This window comes from Microtus oregoni, unplaced genomic scaffold (assembly GCF_018167655.1).
Source record: "Microtus oregoni isolate MIOR12 unplaced genomic scaffold, Mior012 000021F_ref0000039, whole genome shotgun sequence".
NCBI lineage: Eukaryota > Metazoa > Chordata > Mammalia > Rodentia > Cricetidae > Microtus > Microtus oregoni.
Window position 1 is genome coordinate 30,443,353 of NW_024543080.1, and position 22,491 is coordinate 30,465,843.

The window sequence follows — 22,491 nt, forward strand, 5'->3', positions numbered from 1 at the left end:
AGATTGATGCCATTGGCGGTCCGCTCAGCTAGAGCTGGCCTCTAGCCTTGGGTAGCATTGACATTGGAGGTCAAACAAGTCTTGGCTGAGAGTAATGGCTGGTACAAGGTGGAGTGTTAGACAGAATCCTCCATCTCTGCTCACTTGGTGACTTGAGCTCTACTTATCCTTCGAAGTGTGACAACCTAAATGTCTCCACACACTGTCAGTGTTCCTTGGAAGGCCATTGCCCTGTGCCTGGGGTTCACAGGAGTAGCTCAAGAACCACTAGGTGTTGAGGGCGAGAGCCAGGGCTTAGAAGATAAAGAAGACTGGGATTCCTTTTAAACATTTTTACCTTCTTCCTTCTTTTTTTCCTCCTCACCTTTAGCCCTGTGACCCCTAGCACTCCAGGGAGCCCACCTGTGAGTCCTGGACCCTTGTCACCAGGGGGCACCCCAGGGAAGCATGTCTGTGGCCACCATCTGCACACCGTGGGAGGTGCTGTTGAACGGGACGTTTGCCAGCGCTGTAGGCACAAGCGATGGCACTTCATAAGACCTACCACCAAGTCCAAAGAAGGCCGGCCACGGCGACAAGGGGAGGTCACTGTCCTCTCTGTCGGCAGGTAAGGTATCCTGATGCCGCTTCTGTGCAACCTGGTTGCTATGGTTATAGGTTTATACTTAGCTTTTCCTTTGAGGCTAAGTTCTCATGAACCTGGCTTCTTAGATGTGCCCTGGTCTGAACCATGAATGTTCCTGACAGACCGGACAGTTACTGACAGCTCATATAGAACATGTGTTAATTAAAGTGAGTAATTAATTACTCTCTGTCATAGCCGGAGCCCAGACTCTCAGCTGTGTCCAAAACAAGTGTCTCTCTTTCTGTTGAGAGAATCTAAAGCAGGTGATCAGGTCAGTGTGTGGCTCTTTACACAGCTGTGCAGGGCCCCAGCCCCTTCCACTCCTGACTCTGCAGGTTCGTAAACAGAGAGAGTTGCAGCAGATGCTATAAAGGGGTTCTGAGTGACACCAGCCTGAGGGCGGTAGGTGCCGTTTGACTCACATGCCACTGCCTCCAGTTGGTCACTTACCTTCACCAAAGTGTCAGGCAATCAGGAAATGTCATGCTGCCTGCCATGCGTAAGACTACAGAGAGACAGATTTGGTCCAGAACTTTTCAGTTTCTGCCACTGAAGATCCACACCAGTAGCAGACTTTCTTTGAGGTCACCTCTGCTGTGTCTTGGGGTCCTCGGTTTTAGAGCATAATTTCCTTGTGATCCACATGTGCTGTGAAGATGCTTCTATTTGATGGACAGCTTAGTGAGACTTGACATGAGCAGGCCTGTTGGGGACACTTGTGCAGTTTAAGAGCTTATAGAGGAAGTTCCTTGCCTGGGAATGTGTCACATGAGAAAGGTTACCTGTGCAGGAGTCAGACAAGGTAAGTGCCGAGTTTAAATTAGGACAAATCTCTAGGAAGACATGCCTGGACTCATTGTATCTACCCTGATCTAGTCCTGGCATACTTGATGTCGCAGTGTGCCTCAGTTTTCCCCTGCACAAAATGGTATGGCAATCCCACCCTCATCTCTCAGGGCTCCTGTCAAAGCTAAAAATGGTGCCTCAGGTAAAGATTTTAGTATGGTTTGGGGCTCCTAAGCATCCAAGGAACATTGGCAGTTTTAGAAATTGTTATTGTCATTTTGATTTGGTTGAGTTTTGTCCTGTGTTAACAGTAACCACAAGGCTGAGAACTGTATGCCATTCGGAGCAGGGCAGTCCAGCTCAGGACCAGACTTCCTAAGAGTTCATGCTAAGAGACACAGCCATGGCATTTTATGCATGTAGTGAACGAGAACCTGAAGCTTTCTGGACGAAGCACTTTGTGCTTCTCTTTGAAAATCCACTATGCATTTTTTTAGGGCTCAGAATACATCCCCCTCTTAGCTGTTGGCTATGCTGGGTATTTAATCATTACAGCTGGTTTTCAGAGTGTTTGCTTAAGACTCTCAGTTTGACAGGGCAGAGTCTCTACTTCCCAGATGCTTCCTCTTTGTGGCTGGTGATCTCATTTTACACAAAGAAGGAAATTTTTATTTTAGATCATTTTAAAGGCGATTAGGACCATAACTATATAAATGTTGTTATTGGAAACTGGGGATTTGATAATACCATTCTAGAAAAGCACATAGAGTAGATTACCCCAACTTTCTCCATGAAATTCTCTTCTTTAACTTCTTTGTCATCTTCAATCTTGAATGAAAATTAACCCAAATTTGGCTTTGAAAAGCAGAAGCAACTTAGTGAAGCCACCACTGGGCTCCTCTGCCTGGCAGGTGTGTACCTGCTGGGAGTGGTTATGCAGTGACCATCTTGATTATGTCCATCTGCGCTGTAAGCTGCTTTTCCTGTTCCCCAGGGTTCTGTGGTTGATTCCCATGTCACTTTTGGGAATCACAGCTCGCAAGCTAAGTGTTTTCTAATGTGCTTTCCATGCTCCGTGAACTATCAGAGGTGGTTGCACAGGGGTCTGCGGGGGAGTGTGCCCCTCTTGGCTGGTGGGTGTTTTGTTGCTGTTCTCCCTTTAGGCTGTTTATTTGGTGTCCTTCAAGCAAGTGATTTTTTTTTTTTAATTATAGTCCCTGTTTAATGGAAAAGCAAAACCCCATTGCATCTCCCCTTTCCCTCCCTAGGTTTAGAGTTACAAAAGTGGAACACAAGGCAAACCAGAAGGAGCGGAGAAGTTTGATGTCTGTCAGTGGGACTGAGAGTGTCAATGGGGATGTGCCTGTGACACCTGTGAAGAGGGACCGAAGTGGCACTGAGTAGCAGGTGAGCTGTGGGTTTGGGGACATTGGGGCTGGAGTGTGGGAGAGTAGGGAGGAGGCATGGCGAGCCCTTCTGGGGTCTGTGGCCACAGAGGAATGACATTTGGGAGGGGGATTGTTGTAAGGGGAGAGGCTGCTTGGTCATTCCCGGCTGCTCAGCCCCGAAATAATCACACAGAAACTATATTAATTAAATCACTGTTTGGCCCACTAGTCTAGCTTTTTATTGGCTAACTCTTACATATTAATTCAACCCATTTCTATTAATCTGTTCATCACCACGAGGTCATGGTCTACCAGCAAAGTTTCAGCACATCTGTCTCCGGCAGCTCCATGGCTTTTCTCTCTCTGCCTTCCTTCTCCCAGCATTCAGTCCAGTTTTCCCCACCTACCTAAGTTCTGCCCTATTAACAGGCCACGGCAGTTTCTTTATTCGTTAACCAATAAAAGCAACACATAGACAAAAGGACCTTCCACACCATTTCCCCTTTTCTGTTTAAACAAAAAGGAAGGCTTTAACTTTAAGATAGTAAAATTACATATAACAAAACAGTTATCAAGTAAGAGTTACAGTTTTAATATTAATATTTACTTTATCTTTTATCATAACTAAGGAAAACTATATTATTACTATCTATTCTTCAACTCCATCAAAGACTCTAGAAGGATATAATATTTCCTAAGTAAACAAACAGTAAGTGCATTGTGAGCAACTTCCAAAACTCTAGAATTGACAGAGACACTCACTGCTTGGACAGTGACCCAAAGTTTTTCTGTACCTTTGGGGCACCATCTTCAGCCTACAGGCCCATAGTATCCAGCAGACTTTTCCATGAAGCAGGAAATTTCAAAGACAGCCTATATTGGCAGTTTGCCAGTCACTTTCTTCTGTATCCTGTAGACTGTCTCACAGACTCTTTCATGAAGCAGGAACCCCAAAGGATCATCTCACCTTTAGGCAAGCTCAGCAGTCATTTCTCTGTGGGTCCTACATGTCCAGTTAAGCGGTCCAGGCAAGAGCAATTTCTTGCCCAAATAGCTAACCAACTCATAAGGAGCCTCTTCGAGGCCCATCTTCCTCTTGAAATAGCTTGTGCTGCCAGGAGCAGATGTGTCTCATTGTCATGAAAAGCTCTAAGTTATAAGTTATTAAAACATTTTAAATGCCATATTCTGAAGGTCTCTGAAAGATTTGAAGAATACCTATCCAAAATATATCTCTATCCATCTAGAAAATCTAACATGGCTACAAGCTTGACTATTACGGATGAGTATCTATTAACTTGTATTTCTTAATTATACATTACATATTTAAATGAGCTACACAAACACAATACCTTAATCAAGGTCAGAAATACGTATACATATAACAAAATTGACCTTAAATTTGTATCAGTAAACCAAGATACATACTAATGCAAATTATCCGTCTCTATAGCATATCCCCTTTTAAATGTAAACAAATAATTATAAACAATATTTGGGTACATGGGTGTAGTTCTGTCCATACTGCTTCCTGTTGTTCGGGGGCGCTGTTAATCAGGTCTTTCATGGTGTATTCTGTGTGCTAGGTTCACCTCAGTCAGCAGTTAGGCAAAGTAATTTTTTGAGGGTGTTCAAGGGGACCTTTCAGGGGGACTTGTTCCATTAAACTATACCAGTCTGGAAGCAATCCATAGGTTCTCATCCTCTGTGGAAACAAGAGAAGAACCTCTTTTCCAAAGCAACATATCCTTAGACATAAATTTTGAAGTCATGATAACCTTTATAATATACATGCTTATTTAGCTTAGCAGCCCATACAATGAAATGTCTCTCTGTACTTAGCTCCTTCACGATCAGAAAATTCAAATAAAACACAATAATATACATAATCCAGACTCTCTGTGAATTTTCCTTTTTTTTTGTTTTTTGTTTTTTTCGACAGGGTTTCTCTGTAGCTTTGGTGCCCGTCCTGGAATTAGCTCTTATAGACCAGGCTGGCCTCGAACTCCCAGAGATCCGCCTGCCTCTGCTTCCCGAGTACTGGGATTAAAGGCGTGCGCCACCATCGCACTGCTGAATTTTCCATTTTTATGTGGCTTATTTTTCTTTATTTCTTTTAATCTATGACTATCTGTACTCTGTTTCTTTAAAGACTTTACCCCCCCCCCTTTTTTTTAAAGCGTTAACTTTATTTTATGGCTCTCTATTCTCTCTTTGAAGCCTATGTACATTTATCCAACACTATGACTCATCTCAATTTGTCTTTATTGCATATGTATAATTCTTTACTGTCCATGATCACTTTTTTAAAATGCTGGCACTTCTTAAAACTTAAGCTTCCATTACCATGGTAAATACGGTCCTTCCTGCTTGCCCCGCCCAGTCAAGCATGGCAGAGCCGTTTGTGCCTCTGAGCCTCACACATAGCCCCACTCTCAGGCACACAGCCAGTCCGTGTCTCCATTAAGCAAGCCTGCAGAAGTCTGCTCTCACAAACCCCATCCAAATGCTCTGTGGCCAGACCTCCTGCCTGAAAGAGTCAGAGTTCAGACTGGCAGGGCCCAGAAAGCTGGCATTTTTAAATGGTGCAGCTTTTTTTTTTCTACAGCTGAGTCAGGAAAACCTCTTAAAGGAGCTGCGGCAGGCCGCCAGCAAACAGCGAGAAGTCTGCATTCAGGTTTTTAAGTGGGTTTTAGTTTGCCACGTTGGTGCCAGTTTGCTGGGGGAAAGGTCACTTGTTCTTCCCAGCCGCCTATATGTATAATAAGAGGGCTTCCTTGAAACTGGTATGACTGTGGGTACCAAGGCTTCATGATTACTTGTCTGCCCAGGGCCCCTTGTAAAGAGGCTTGGAACATTGCAGGGTGGTAGAGACTGGTGAGCCAGGAATCACACAGCATGCTGGGAGGTGCATCACCTCAAGACAAGAAGTCCATAATGTTACTGTTCTTTGCATTCAAACAAGGCTAAAATCTAGAATTTTAGAAAGTACATAAGCTTTTAAAGGGTTGGGAGCACATTAAACTTTCTGTATAAAAGGAAAAAAGAAACAAAACCCAGGTTGGAATAGTAGTATAGGACCGTCTTAGCACTTGGGAGGCTGAGGCAGGAGGATTGTGACTTTGATACTGGCCAGTGAGACCCTATGTCAGAAGAAACAAGCGAAAGATACAGGGCAAAGGATGTGCATTCTTGCCATGTGTAAGTAAACTGAGAAAGACTGAGCAATCACGCTAATGTTTTGAACTGGAAAACAGGTCTCCCTCACTTATTGTAACAAAGAGAATACCCAGTCTGAATATTACCCTGCAGTACTCGGTAATAACGTTTCTCCGAGGTGTCATGTCCCCCCACCTGGGAGCAATGCTCTTCACACCAGCTATCCTGAAGCACTCGGAACTCAGGGTGACCACTTCTTTGTTTAGAAGTTTTAAGAGCTCTAAAATCAGCCATTTCCCTGTAATGACTTCCTGTTGGCTGGCTTAGCTTTCATCCAACTCCTTCCCTTCTGGCTTGAGGAGCATTTGTTGTCTTTATGCTTATTATATGTGAAAGGGCAAGGTCTGAACTTGAGGATGGAAGGGTTGGTGCACGTAAAGGAAGCGAGGGCAGATGAGGTCAGGCACGTCCTTGACAGTACAGCGAGCTGGTGGAACTGAACTGAGTCTGGGATCTGGCTGCCAGATTTGGATCTCTCTTTGCTACTCTGACGTAGGCTTTGGCCAGGCATGGCAGCCTTTTGTGTCTCACTGGCATATGGAGAAGTCACTGCCTGCCATGGGGTGACCCTGAGAGTTCTCTGAAGTAGCAGTGAAGCCCAGGGCCTGGTGTGCTGCACATTCTAGACAGTGCTTCTGGTGTCCTAGTCAATTCAGTTTGGTGGGAGAATGGAGGGGTGGAGGGCATTTTGGTTGAAGCTTCTCTGATAGTCTGCAGATTCAAAGGCTAAAGACATTCTGGAACCATCTGGAGAGGCTGTGCTCCCTAACTCTCTAGCACAGAGGTACTGGCTCCTCTTTAGTTCATGTAGGCCCTTTCTTATTTGAGGAGCTAAATGGGAACTTTTTTGATCATCGTTTTTGGTTTTTGTTTGTTTTGTTGTTGTTGGTTTGTTTTTGAGGTACAGTCTTTTAACTATATTCATGCTGGCCTGGAATTTACCATATAGCCTGGGCTGGCCTTGAACTCACAACAGTCCCTTCTGAGCCTTCCTACTGTAATTACTGGTGTGAGCTACCTTACCTGGCTTAGGAATTTTCTTTCACGAGGAAGTGCAAGGCAAAAAGTTTGACTTCTCAGCTGAGAGGAAACTAGGGAAAGAGGGTGATGAAATGGCTAGCCACAGGGGATGGCATTAACTTGCTTTTCTGGTTTTCTGGACATAGTGCTGCTATCTACCATGTCATCATTATAACATTTCCTAACGGGGTTCACACCATCACCCAGATGAAGAAACTGGTACACAGGTGCATAGATTAAGTATCAGTGGCCATGTCACCAGAGAGAAGATCCAAGCTTCATAGCCAGGTCTCTGACTGTAAGATAGAACCGTGGGCCAGACCAGTATGACTTAGGTGCTCCTGGGGAGGAAGCCTAGGCCCTAAGCCCTGGCTGGGGGAATGTTACTGTGGATCATTCTAGAATTTTTCTATTAGAGTAGCTTGTAGTCAGGTAGGCTACTGTCTTAGTTTGGGTTCCACCAGAAGGCACGGTTCCATCATGAGTCCATTTGGAAATAAATAGTTCTTAACTGCTCATACCTCCTTTTTATATGAAATAAAGATATTAATGCATTGATTCAAGGCAAGTGCCAGGAGAGTGTCTGGGAAGGAGTTGGCTCTCAGAAGAGGGTAGCTTCCACTGTCCAAATGTGGTGTACTGTCCAAGTCAGTGAAATCATATTCTCTGACGCTCCAATTCACTATTATTAATTTTGAAATTAAAAGAAGACATTTTTATTGTAGAAATTAAAAAATTCAAAAGCAGAGAGAATAATAATTATTTACACTCCGCAGAATCAAATTGAGTAACTCACTTTATAGGTAAAGTTCTTTAGCACAAGGTTAAAACAACTGATTTGGAATTGGTGGGGTTCAGGATAGACCCAGGTAGCCAGACTTCATTTGTCATAGATGTTAACCTGATCCAAGAAAAATGGGTAGGTTGTGTCCATGCTCATTTATGAGAATATGGACTAAGAAAAAGACATGAGCAATAGTCATTAGTATTTAAAATATTAGATATTTGTTAAAATTTTCCAATGTTTCAGAAGAAGGTATCCTTGAGACAGTTAATTGGTCTTGAATTTTTAACCAAGAAAACCTGAAAGTTTTCATCTGGGCTAAAACTCCTGGTTCTGGACCAAATGAGAAGATTTGCCATAAAATGTAGCAACAACTGGATGTAATGATACACAGACACCTTTATTCCTAGCACTCAGGAGGCAGAGGCAGGCAGAATTAGAACACTCCATAGAACACTCCATAGAACCAGAACAACACTACACAGAACCAGAACACTACACCTAACCAGAACACTCCATAGAACCAGAACTCTACACGGAACCAGAACACTCCATAGAACCAGAACAACACTACACAGAACCAGAACACTACACAGAACCAGAACACTCCATAGAACCAGAACACTCCATAGAACCAGAGCAACACTACACAGACCCAGAACACTCCATAGACCCAGAACAACACTACACAGAACCAGAACACTACACAGAACCAGAACAACACTACATAGAACCAGAACAACACTACACAGAACCAGAACACTCCATAGACCCAGAACAACACTACACAGAACCAGAACACTACACAGAACCAGAACACTCCATAGAACCAGAACACTCCATAGAACCAGAACAACACTACACAGAACCAGAACACTACACCTAATCAGAACACTCCATAGAACCAGAACAACACTACACGGAACCAGAACACTCCATAGAACCAGAACAACACTACACAGAACCAGAACACTACACAGAACCAGAACACTACACAGAACCAGAACACTCCATAGAACCAGAACAACACTACACAGAACCAGAACACTACACCTAACCAGAACACTCCATAGAACCAGAACAACACTACACAGAACCAGAACACTCCATAGAACCAGAACAACACTACACAGAACCAGAACACTACACAGAACCAGAACAACACTACACAGAACCAGAACACTACACCTAACCAGAACACTCCATAGAACCAGAACAACACTACACAGAACCAGAACTCTACACAGAACCAGAACACTCCATAGAACCAGAACAACACTACACAGAACCAGAACACTACACCTAACCAGAACACTCCATAGAACCAGAACAACACTACACAGAACCAGAACACTCCATAGAACCAGAACAACACTACACAGAACCAGAACACTACACAGAACCAGAACAACACTACACAGAACCAGAACACTACACCTAACCAGAACACTCCATAGAACCAGAACAACACTACACAGAACCAGAACTCTACACAGAACCAGAACACTCCATAGAACCAGAACAACACTACACAGAACCAGAACACTCCATAGAACCAGAACACTACACAGAACCAGAACACTACATAGTATGTTCTAGTTCTGCCGGGGCTACGCAGTGAGACCCTCTCTTGGTGAAGAAAGCATAGCTCGTATAGTAGTAAAAGGCTGACCTAGTTTAATATAGTTGTAGTTTTATATAGTTGTAGTTTTATATAGTTGTAGTTTGAAGTTGTAGTTTTTCCCTCCAAGGTATTTTGGATTTTCCCAGCTGTTTTAGTACAGTACCTTAATTTACCATACATTCACTTACAGGATTCTTCCTCCCTGCTCACTCCCCCCCCCCCCACACACACACATACTTCATTCTTGTTTTTAACAGAATTTGTGCTTGGTGGAGTCAGTTTCCCATAGCCACAGATTCTGCATTGTTGGATTCATCCAGTATCCAATGCTGTCTGTCTCGAAGTCTTGTCTGTACTACACATGTGCGCCTGTCTTCCCATGATCCCTAAAGAATGCTGCATGATAGCCATTTACATAGCATTTACTTGCATTTGGTATTGTAAGTAACTCAGAGATCGTCTAGAATTTACAGGAGGGCACGTGCAGCTGCTATGCAAATCCTGTGCCTTCTTATCCAGGGGACTGGACACCCACAGCTCTTGGTGTCCATGGAGGTCCTTGAGCTGACCCTTCTAGCTGCTGAGGGACCATGGCGTGTTCTAGATAGAACACATCCAATGGACTAGGATTCCTCCTTCTCTCCTTCCCTCTTTTAAAAACAAAGTCTGTTTGTCCTCTCCTGCCCCCGTGGCTTGAACTCCTTTTTTGTAGCTCGTTCTGACTTACATTCTGCCTGGTTTATTTTGGCATTGCCGTCAAAATGGTTTCTTTTTTTTTCTCACAGAAAATGTGTTTTGATTTTTTTTTTCCCCTTAGAAGAATAAGCTTTTGTTCTTGAAAGTTAAATAAATCGAATTGCTTTCAGTCTCCAGATGCCACAGCCTTGTCTTCATTGTCACTGGCTCTGGCTTTTTCTAAAAATGATGCTGCAGCTCGCATTCTCTGGTGCATGTCTCTGAGGTGTGTTCTCTCTGATCGCACTTATTGGAAACACTGACTTGGAAAGTTGCACAACGTTTCACACATTTTTAATTTTAACTACTTTTCAACTTTCATCCTATTAAAATTGGACTGAGGTGGTTTTGTTTTATTTTGAGATTTTGCTGTTGAGTTTTGGAATTTATAGATTCTGCATATTATCTACCTGTCATACACACACATATGCATAGTACATTTGTGTGTGTGTGTGTGTGTGTGTGTGTGTATACACCCATCTATCGACCTACTTAAACATAGAAAGCATTTTCCTCCTCTCTGTAAATTGCCTCTTCACTCTGCTGTTCGCTTGGCCGTGTGGAAGCTTCAGTGTTATATAATATAACTTCACTTGTCTGTTCTTGCTTCCTTGAGTGTGATTCTTAGGGTCCCTACCCAGACCATGTTATGGTGGTTTGTTCCTGTGCTTTCCTCTGGTAGTTTTACAGTAGAATTTTAAAGTTAAAGCAAGTGAATTATGAGGCATTTCTATTTTTATTGAGCTTGTTCTCTGAGATCTTCACATGGATATGATGTGTTTGACTACTCCCACCCCAGCCTCTGGCCCCCTCTCACTCCTGGGGAGACCTTTATTATTATTATTATTATTGCAAGTACTCTATTTTTGGTTATTTACTTTGGTGATTCACAGCTGGATTTTAAACTGTATAGATTTACTTTAAACTGTGTCACTTAACTGCTGATGATTATAAAGCAAATTGCTTACCCCTCATCTTTATTTCTCCCTTTTTTTTCTTTTCTTTCCTGATGGGTAGGGTCTTTCTCTGCAGCCCTGGCTGATCCGATGCTTACTAGATAGCCCACACTGTATATTGAATTCCCAGTGACCCCCCCACCCCCACCTCAGCCTCCACGGAGCTGGGATTGCAGGTGTGCATCACCGTATTCCCACAGCTGTGTCACTCTCATAGCCTAGGCTAACCTCAAACGTGTAGTCCAGGCTAGCCTCAAACTTCTTAATCTTAGTCTTCTGCTTCTATGACCTTCTAGGGTGCTGGGATTACAGCCATCCCTGACCTTCTCAAGCCTCAGTGTTCTCCTCATGAAGGACGGTGGTTTTTAGTGTTAACTGGCAGGATTATGTGTAGTTGGCATCATTATTATTACTAATTATTCACCACCGTCAAAATCTGTCTTGGTGTTCCCAGTGGCCTTTGTCATTTATTAGGCTACTTCTTGAGTAAAAGATCCTCTTTTACTTCTTAAGAACAAAACAACTTTGGACTCTCAGGACACCCAGATGTAGACAAGTCCCTCAGGAATTTGAGCCATTTTTGTCTGTGCTGAGGAGGCCTTAGAAATTGCCACGCCTTGTAGGGAATCAAAACCAAGAAGGAGGGGACGGGAGGGCTTTGCTGACCCAGGCTCTTTTGACTGGGTGTGCACCATGCTTTGGGGAGAGGCTGCTTTCCCAAGCATCCAGCCAATCACAGGTCAGCATTCCTGACCTTCAGCTGACCCCTCTCAGTGAGGGAGGCCAGCTTTCTTCCCCTTCAGCTTGGCTGCCAATTGCTTGGTAGATACTGGGGGGGGGGGGGGGGTGTCTTCAGAGCTTGTTGTCCCGCCTTACATTCTTGGCATTGTTTTTCCTACTTACATATTTACTTATTTTATTCATTCATTCATTCAGATTCCACAGAGAAAGATGGTGGGAAATGCCAGCTGCAGCCAGTAGCTTGTTGCTAGCTTCTAAAGTTTTTGTGGAAAAGACGTTTGTTTGTTTGTTTATTTATTAAATATAGAAGTTTTCAGGTAGAATAAAGACCCTTAGTTTAGTTGACTGGCCTTATGGGGCATTGGACACACATTATGAAAGGCCCCTAGTTTGCTTTCCAGGATCAGGCTGTCTTGCGTGGTGCCTGACATGCTTTGTGGGAGGTGCGGCCATGGTTGTGCATGAGAAGTTGGGAGGCGGGGGCTGTCCAGGCCTGCTCTGTGGAGGATATACAAGGACTAGTCAGAAGGGCAAAGAGTCCAGTGACGCCTGAGCCAGCAGGGTGATCTGGGGGGGTTGTGGGAAATACTACCACCCCTGTTTTGCAGATTGGGAGTCAGGCTTAGGACTTACTTTTTCTATATTTTCGGGTGGGAAGAAATCTCCACTCTGGAGCTCACGTGCTCAGTGGCCGTAAAATGTGAGGGAATGCTTCTCTCCTTGAAAAGGAGAGAACAGAATTATGCCTGTGACCTCACCATAGTGAGCATTTCAGACTTCTGGCTTTGAATACAGGGCAGTGTCTTCGTTACTTTTCTGTTGCTGTGAAGAAACACAATGATCAAGACAACTTAGAGAAGAAACAGTTTTACAGGTCAGAGGGTTTGCCCATGACCATGGGCAGCAGGTATGGCGCTGAAGAGCTAACAGCCTGATCCACAGGCATGAAGCAGAAAGAAAGGGGGAGGGAGAGGAGGTGAGGAAGGGAGGGAGGGAGGAAAAGAGAGAGGTGAGACCATACATCTTAGTTTTTCCCATAGTTCTTCCTACTGGGAACCAAGTATTCAAACATAGGAGCCTGTGGGGGCCGTTCTCATCCAGATCATCACAGGCAGCCTCCTTTGGTCCCCATAGAGTCGTCTGATGTCATTAGCTTTTTAAAGTGCTGCCTGGACAAATTGGGCATTGGTTTGTGTGAGCACCTGACCCAGTCCTCGCCCCAGGACAAAGAGGTCACAGACCTTGAGATCTCAAAGGATCAGCGATTGCTGACACAGTTCAACTCAGACACAGTTTTATCTTTCAGAAGAGTCTGCTGAGCCCTTCCGTGGTTCCAGGCACTATGCTAGGCTGGATCATAGGAGCAGCAGTGTGAAAGACTACACATGCCGTTCTCCTGGAGTTTGGTTCTGGCTTTGTAGTTGATTTCTCTCCCTTTGTGTGTTAGTCCATTGGGTTCAGAGTTGAGAGACTAGACCCCTGGTTCCCACTGTTTCATTTAAGGCATGACATAGGAGGCCACACGTCGTTCTGATGGCTCAGCCCCTTAGTTGTCTCTAATGCAGATTATAAGCATTGAAGGTGCAGTCACTTTTTGTTGTTTCTTCTTTTTATATTATATCCCAACTGTATTTTCTCCACCCTCCTCTCCTCCCAGTCCCCCTCCCCATCTTCCCTCCCCCCCTCCCCAGATCCACTCCTCCTGTTTCCCTTCAGAAAACGGTAGGCATACCAGACATTTTAACCACACATGGCATATCATGCTGCAGTAAGACTAGGCACATCCCCTCATATGAGGAAACCCAGTAGGAGGAAAAGGGTCACCAAAACAGGTGAAAGAGTCAGAGACTGCTCCTGTTTCCACTGTTAATAGCACCACAAGAAGACCAAGTTACACAACTGTAACATATATGCATAGAGCCGAAGTCAGTCCCATGCAAGCTTCCTGTTTGTCGGGTCCGTCTCTGTGAGCCTAGGTTAGTTGATTCTGTGAATTTCCTTGTGGTGTCTTTGACTCCTCTGGCTCCGACAATCCTTCCTCCCCCTCTTCCACAGGATTCTCCAAGCTCTGCATAGCGTTTGGCTGTGGGGCTCTGCATCTGCTTTCATCAGTTGCTGGATGAAGCCTCTCTGATGATGGCTATGCTGGGCTCTGGTCTACAGGTGCATCATTTTTTAAGCAATAGAAATAGTCAGCATACTGTCGTAAAGTAGTCAAGCAATAGACCGAGCTACAGGATTAAAAAAAAAAGTCTTAAAGACAAACAAAAGCCTTCCTTCCATCTTCATCAGTAGCCCTGAATCATCCTCGTCCTGGGCCTGTGGTTCTGAGTGTCTGTGTGGCTCTTCGTGTGCGTGCTTGGACAGCGTGTCTGCGGATGGAGCCCCTCCCTCCTCTTGCCCAGCTAAGAACCCTTATGCTCCCTGGCAGTTGGCTTCTGTGGAAGCTGATAGCTCTGTGCTCCCAGCTGTTGAGCTTTCCCTCTGCTCCCTGGTGAGGAGCCAGTCTTTCCCCTTCCACCTCGACGGAGCCGTGACTGTGCTTGTACCTCCTGGGTGCCTTTCGCTGTTTGTCTTTTACTGTTGGAGATAGACAGATCTTTCCGGCAGTTACAGCCTTCATCTTGGAGTTTGGGCTTCTGCATTTCAGCACTCTTCCTAAGCCTTTCTTCTATAGTTTGGTTCTGTTCATGGAAGATCCCAGACACATTGACTAGTGTTCTCTGGGTCAGAGGATCTGAGAGACCAGTGGTTTTTTGTTTTGTTGTCCACAAAGCAAGCCATCTCCTGGTTAGACCTGTGTTAGGCCCTTCCCGGTAACTGACCATGAATTACCACACAGAGAGCTCATCCGTCCTTCCCTTTAGCCCTGACAGCCCCTTGGCAAGACGTAGAAAAGAGGGGGCTATAATATCTGCTCTGTTCATCCTAAACTCTGGAGCATTGCAGGCTTAGGGACTCTAGGGACCCTAAAGACAGACCTTGGGGGGCCTAAGGGTAGCTCAGTGGAGTCTGGGGTCAGAGGTGAGCTGTTCAGTCTTCATTCCTCCAGGTCCAGAGCCACGCTGGACATCAGTGGCTTTTCATGTAGCATAACTTCCTCCTGAGTTTCACGTTCCCCAACGCTGGTAAATCTTAAGTGTCCAATTCTCATCACTTGAATTAACTGTATGTTGCTAAGGACAGGAGTTGATACTGGCGAATAACCCAGTTTAGAGCAGCCTGCAAACTTCCCAGAATGATCGAAGCACCAGAAGCCGAGGCTCTGTGAAGGCTTGGTTTCTCATGGACATTGTTCAGAAAAGAAAGCAATAGAATTTGCAGGAATATTCACTGATGTCCATGTCAGGTTTTGTTTATTTGATTGTCTTACTTTCAATTTTGATTGAAAAAAAAATCTATAAATGCTTTTTAGTTTTCCCCCATGAACTGATCCAAATATGGGAACACTTGCTCATTATTGATATTTAAAAGTTAAGGTTTTAACTATTTAAACCACTCATCAAAATATGAGTGTTGTGTGTTACTGAAGATACCGTGATCAGTAAATATGACAAATGCCCTATTTAGTCTGAGCATGATGATGTATGACAGTACTTAGAAGGCAGAGGCAGATGGATCTCTGCGATTCTGAAGCCAACCTGGCTTACATACTGAGTTCCAGGCCAGCCAGGGCTACACAGTGAGACAGACCCTGTCTGAGAAAGAGAGAGAGAGACAGTCAGAGAGAGAAACAAGAGACAGATAGAAACACACACACACACAGAGCCCAACTTTATTGATAATGAAATTTAAAAGGCTTCAGTTTTGTCTTAACAAAGACAATGTGAACGTGAGCCTGCCCATGTAACTCGCATAAGAGTCTTCTGAGGTCCAGGCGGACACGGAATGAATAATTCATCTGGATGAATTATTATACGGAATGAGACATCCCAGTCAAGCTGATGGGTTTTATTTGTTCCATTTTATGTTTTTTTGTTTTTATTGAGACATTCTTATTCTAGTCCAGATTGGCCTTGAATTTGTAGCAATTCTCCTGACTCTGAGTAGTCCCTAGTGCTGGGATTTTGTGTCAGCCAGTTTACGTGAGCGCTGGTTCAGAGGGTGAGGAGAATTGGAGGTCATCACACAGGGTACTTCACTGATAAAGATCTTTGGCAGTGATCTAGAAATGACAGCAACAATCTCAACTATAGATAGTGTGCAGAGGAGTGAAAACACTGTTAGAAGCTGTGTCCTTTTAGCTTCCTTCATGGCCAGCCATTAGAGAGAATTTAAGGTTTCATCAATGGGGCTTAATTAGGTGAGCTATGCCTTTCCTTCAATACTGTCATTACGCTCTCATTTTGTAGCTAAGGTAACTATATAAGCTACAAGCTTTGGAGGAGTTGGTGACCTTTCCTTCACTTCGGTGAGTCTTCAATGAGTGGAGTCCTCCGTTCTTCCCACCAGTCTTGTTTTATGAGGGAATTGGTTATTCTTGGGATTGCTGACTTGTTTTCAATGCAGCAACGTCTTGCTTAATCTCTTCCAGTTTGAGCATCCTTTTGTCTAAGCCTGTCATCACATTTCCCCCAAAGAGAGAGGCAGCTTCTGAACTATAGTGCACCCGTGTCCTTCCTGTGCCCATTGCTGTTGGGCTCTGAGGCTTCTGTGCCAGCCACACGACGCTCTGTTAAACAATATGGAAGGCACCCCTTAACCTTTGCTTCATTTATAGTGGTAAAGATGTGCTAATTTAGAGTGACCCAGTCCCTCCACATAAAATAGGGAAAGAATTTGGTGTTGTTAAAACACACCGAATGCAGTCTCCACTTTTTAGGTTCCACATTTCCCCCACAGGAAGTAGCCCGCGGTTGGACATTCGCAAGCTACGCCAGGTGTGTCCAACCTTTTGTCGTTGCTTGGTGTTGTTGACATGATTTGTAACTGAGAATGGCATAACTGAGTTACCCAAAACAAGACAAAACGCACCATCTTGATGTTTTTTTTTAAATATTTATTTATTATGTATACAATATTCTGTCTGTGTGTATGCCTGCAGGCCAGAAGAGGGCACCAGACCTCATTACAGATGGTTGTGAGCCACCATGTGGTTGCTGGGAATTGAACTCAGGACCTTTGGAAGAGCAGGCAATGCTCTTAACCGCTGAGCCATCTCTCCAGCCCCACGATCTTGATGTTTAAGGAGGTTTATGATTTGACGCTGAACCATCTGTAGCTGTCCTTGGATGGAGCACTTGTGGCTTTGGGGCGGGAGACCAGACATCTGTTGAGTGTTTGGTGCTTTCCTCCCCTCTAAATTGTCATTCTGAGGAGACAGGTGCTTACGTGGAAACTCAAAGCGGCCTTTTAGTGAGCAAAGATCAGACTGCATGACTTTTGTAGAGGTATCTTCCCCTTTCTGCGTAGTCTCTGTGGTCCCTAAGCAGCAGCTTGGATTTCCCACGTCCTTGTTCTGACCAGGGCAGTTTTAGTCAACTGTGGAGACAGCTGTTGAATGCTACCAAGATGGTTTAGAGCAGGGAACTGGACGGCAGAGGACATGATGCTAATCTGACTGCTGGGCGCCATGATAAACACCGAGTGCCAGGACCCTGTGGAGATGCCAGAGGACTGTGCATTTTCAGCAGCTTGGACTAAGGATCTAGGATTGAATCTAGACTCTGGCTCTTAACTCTTGTTGGCCCTGGGTCTTAAGTGCCCAGCCCTGGAGGTCAGAGGAATCTACTGTATGGTTCCTTTAAGTGACAAATTCTGGGTTGGAATGATTTTTCTTTTTCTTTTTTTTCCCCCTCCTAGACAAGGTCTAGGTTGACCTCGAATTTGTGGCAATCCTCCTGCCTCAGCTTTTTAACTGCTGTAATTATAAACATGAGTTACTACACCCTCCTGCTCTGGTGAAATCTTGTACCCCAGGCCTGACCTTCTTGCCTTGAACTTTGTTATTTTCCTGGATATAAAAATGTCACTTAAGAGGAGACATAATAACAGCCAATATATAGTTTCTAAGTAATGTCCTAAAATTCTAACAAAGTTTTAACTCCTTTTTCCCCCCCACATTTGGGAGCATCTTTGCATTTTTCCACTACACATCCTTGCAGTTTTTTCTGTGCTAGAATGTTGTGTTTCTTGTCTCCCTCTTGAAATCAACCTCAGCCTTGACTTTGCTCAGCCTCACATCCAAACCCACTCTTCAGCACCACGAAGGACCACCTGTGTTTAGAATTGAAAACTTGACTTATGCCATTTTAGGGGATAGTATTTCCTTTCCATTTTGGCTAAGAAGAGGATCCTTGGTCCAGTTCATCTCTTTGGAAAATCAGTCTCCTCTCTCACCTCCATCATAAGTCACTATGAATATCATGAATGGTCGGGAAAATATAAATGATAATCTTGGAGCCTGGAGAGATGGCTCAGCAGGGAAGAGCATGCTCTTGGAGATGACCTGAGTTCAGTTCTCATCATGGCTCACGTCCTTTCTTAACTTCAGTTCCAGGGTATCTTACACTCTTCCAGCCTCCATGGGCACCAGCTATGTGCTCTGTATATAAACATATATTCAGGCAAACACTCATATATATAAAATAAATATATCTTTAAAATAGTGGATAATCTTAGAGTACATATCTTAAAGGGTAAATTTTTGTTCTTCCTTTTCTCTTTTTCCCTTCCTTCCTTTCTCTCTCTCTCTCCCCCTCTCCCTCCTCTTTTTTCCCTCCGTCCTCCTTTCCCCTCCCATATGTTAGTGATTGGGTATTGAACCCAGGGCCTTACCCATACTAGGCAAATGCTTCCCCCGAGTCCTCTTTTTACCTCTCACTGGATCTCATTAAGCAGCCCAACTTAGTCACTGTGTATCCCACCCTGGCCCTGAGCTTGGGGATCCCCCTTTCTCAGCCTCTAGCTAGGATTATAGGTCTGAGGCACAGACTTATAAATAGTATATTTTTGTTGTTTGTTTTTAGAGACAGGGTTTTTCTATGTGTAGCCATGGCTGTCCTGGAGTTCTCTCTGTAGACCAGGCTGGCCTGCCTCTGCCTCTGCCTCTCCAGTGCTGGGATTAAAGGGGTGCTGGGATTAAAGGGGTGTGCCACCAACACCGACAGCAATAGTATGTTCTTAAACTAAGATTTGGCAGCTAATTCTTGTTAGTCTTTCATATTTCTGCAAGTTAGACCCCTCTCTTTTTTGCTCAGTGATTATAGAGAAACGTGTGCTAGATTAGAGAATGCTTTGCTCCTTAACCTTGCACGGGTTTCTTGCACAGTATGCTTGTTTCAGTATACAATGACACCTTTAGAATTTCAATTCTGTACTGGGCTATCTCGGTCTTCAGAATAAAAAGCTATAAAGCTGTTATAGAGGAGATATTTGGGACATAGAAAGCTGTTTGTAAGGTCATCTGAGGTCATCACTGCAGCTGAGGATGTGACAGCACAGGGTTGAGAGAGACCCCGTTCCCTGGAGAGGTGGCAGGGATCATGGGGAGCGCGTGTGAAAACAGACAGCCTTGTTCCCTCTGTTCTCAGCCTCCAGAGCAGTGGTCCTCAACCACCCTGATCCTGACCCTTTAATACAGTTCTCCATGTCGTGGCGACTCCCTACAATAAGATTATTTCATTGCTATTTCATAACTGTAATTTTGCTACTGTTATGAACTGTAATGTATATGTCTGTGTTTTCCGATGGTCTTAGGCGACCTGCGTGAAAGGGTCCTTTGAATGGGCGGTAGTTAAATGTTCTTGAACTAAATTCTGGTAGGAAGGTGTAGTGGGAAAGGGAAAAGCGGGGTGTGGTCTGCTGGGGTGAAGGGGACCACAGACTCGGGCTGATAGGCATGTGGTGTTTCCCTTTTGCTACAGCTTTTTGTGTTCTTTTCTCTTGCAGCATGGACTTTCTTGAAGAGTTCTAAGAGACTCCAAACTTGCAAGATATGAAGTTGACTAGGGGATATTTTTATATATTTTATATAGTTTCTATCATGAAGTCAATGGGCTTGTGTCTCAAACCCAAAAGGGAATATTTTTGCTATGCTGAACACAGAATTCAGTTTGCTTTGAAAGAAGTTTTGGGATTAAAAGTCTAATGGAAATTTTAGTTCAATTTCCCAGAGGAAAAGAGCTCATTTTTTTTGTACTGTGGACCGTCCCTAGCCATCCACCGTGGTTCCCAGTTGCGCATTCCTGCTGCTCTGTGCACAAGCGGCTCCTCCCTTGGAATCACAACATTGTGAACAGTGGAGCCGTTGACAGCCTGGGCTTATGCGGGAGTCTTCACGTCTGTTACCCAAGCTGGATTCCATTTTGATACTGGTTCTAAGATCTTCCTGTACACGTGGGCTGTTACAGAAGACTCCCTGGAAAAGGTCCTTGGAAGCATCTGGTGAGTGCTCAGGAATTGATCCCCCAGGAGATCCTGGAATCAGCTGGAAATCACGGGCACTGCAGTATCCTGATTGATTCCTGGACCAAGACTTCAACATCGAATGCTGCCGCCATCAGGACACCCCTGTCACTCTTCCGTCACTTAGAAAATACAGAGACTATTACTGTTTTTATTTAACTTAAACAATTCTCATTTAGCCTATTTGAGTAAAAGGGAAAATGGTTTAGAGTCACTCTTAAAAAAAAGTTTTGACAACCGGAAGCCAAACTGAAACACTCTTTCTTACACAAACGAGCCCTGCTGAGACCTCCAGTGTTTTACTTTGGGTCCCACAGTTATCTTGTAACTGATGCTCTGGAAGAGCTTCTGAGGAAGACTGCAAGTTCAAGGCCTGCATGGGCTATAGAGAGAGTTCAGGGGTAGCCTGGGTGACTGAGCCAGATGAAGAGGGCTACGGGTCTAGCTGAGTGGTGGAGTACCTTCCCGGCGTGCTCAGTGGCTTGAGTGGCTCCCTGCCCTGTTGCTCTCTCTCTTAGCTTTGTTTTATAAAACACCTAAAAGTGATAGTAATTGTGTAGGTGGGGGTGAGGCAGCTCTATTCCCTGCTTCCATTGGTGGGAAGCATTGAGTACGTCATTTCAGAGAAAAAGGGCTTGTTTTTGTTTGGCACAAAAAAAAAAAAAAAAAGATATACCACAGGGTATTTTCTGTAGATAGATTTACTTGATTCTGTTTCTGGAAACAAACTAACTTTTTTCTAACATTTTATGGGAGTGGTAGATGCACTTTGATGTGATCTCACACTGGCATCTGTGTGTCGTGTACAAAGCAGAGAAGCCAGTGTGGATGCTGGATTCGCTGTGGTCCAGGAAGTGGAGTGTGTGTTAGTAAGAGTAATGTTTGCGCAGCTACGCCAATATTTTTACTTAAAACAAAAAAAAAACCCCATACACTTTGCATTAAAAAAAACTCATAATGTCCTTTAAATGGTGATGGGCTAATATGTAAGATATTCTTCAGCTTTAATTATTTTTTAATTTTATTTCAACCTAGAGAGCACTTTCTATAGCAATAAAAACCAAAAGAATGCGCAAAGATATTTAAAATTGTATTTATATACCGAGAGTACATTTTAAACATGTTTAAATATTTGAGCAGTTAGTTGGGTGACTGGCTTCCAGAGATGCCAAAAATTCAGCATTCGATACGTTGAACACTTAAGCTTTATACTGGTTTATACTGTTAGGTGAGAATCCTGAGTGTTCCCGCACAGCTGATGTTTATGGCCCCTCCCCCCCCTTCTTCCTCTTCCTTAGAAGGATGGGGACCCGGGACGAGCTCCCTGAACAGCTGATGTTTATGCCCCCTTCTTCTTCCTCTTCCTCAGAAGGATGGGGACCCGGGACGAGCTCCTGTCCACAACACTAATGATGGATAGCTCCTTGCTGTGACGAGTGAGTCAGTTGCCACCTCAGTGTAAAAAAAAATTGTAAAGAGAAATTTTCACTGTTTCCAGTGTCAAATGTATTTTTAACTGTCTGGTTTGTACTTTTTACAAATTTTGTACTACCAAAGCAGAGTTAAAAATAAAAGCGTTAAACCAGTGTGTTTGAACGAGCTCCATCTTGATTACTGGCTGTTGAGAGATCGCTGGGCTGGTCCGCACTGGATTTCCTTTTACATAGAACTCCTTCCTCCCAACTGGTTTTCTTTCCTTTCTTAATTTGAGGGTAATTTGGGGCATGGGGAAGTAAATATAGTGCAGAATTTGTGTGTAACCCTCAGTCTCTTACCCTTAATGTTCATCAACATCCTGTATCTCCATAGGAGTATGATCAGGACTAAGAAATCATCATAGACTCAAGATTGATAAAGCAGATTTTGGGGCCCTCCCCACTTTGCCCTACTATTCCCCGTTGCACTGTGCACTAGTTTCATGGTCATGACACTTATCGTCAGCTGCTCAGCTCTGTCCAGTGTCCTTCGACTTGGACACGGGTAGGCTGAGCTTTTGCATCTGGAAGGTTGCTTCCTGGGTGATGATTTTTCAGTGCTTCCTGTCAGGGACCATGTAGTTGGTATGTGATTCCTGTCATTTGGTTGGTGTGTCCAGCAGGTTTCACTATGATAAAGTGGATGATGTTTTGATTGCGTTCGGACACTCCCAAGACTGACAGTAAAGTTTGTTTTGGCTGACCAGAATTAACCATAGAGCTTTTGGAGGA

The 22,491-nt window shown here is 44.1% G+C and overlaps 1 protein-coding gene across 1 annotated transcript in view; it reads left to right on the top strand.

Moving 5' to 3' along the window:
* Rell1 (RELT like 1) overlaps positions 1-21,870 on the top strand; it is a 63,309-nt gene extending 41,439 nt beyond the window's left edge. Inside the window, exons 5-7 of the mRNA XM_041671594.1 lie at positions 371-607; positions 2,680-2,818; positions 19,769-21,870. Of these exons, the coding sequence (XP_041527528.1) occupies positions 371-607; positions 2,680-2,815 (373 nt within the window). The 3' untranslated portion in view covers positions 2,816-2,818; positions 19,769-21,870. The remainder of the gene's footprint in view (positions 1-370; positions 608-2,679; positions 2,819-19,768) is intronic.
* Positions 21,871-22,491: the final 621 nt, after the last annotated feature.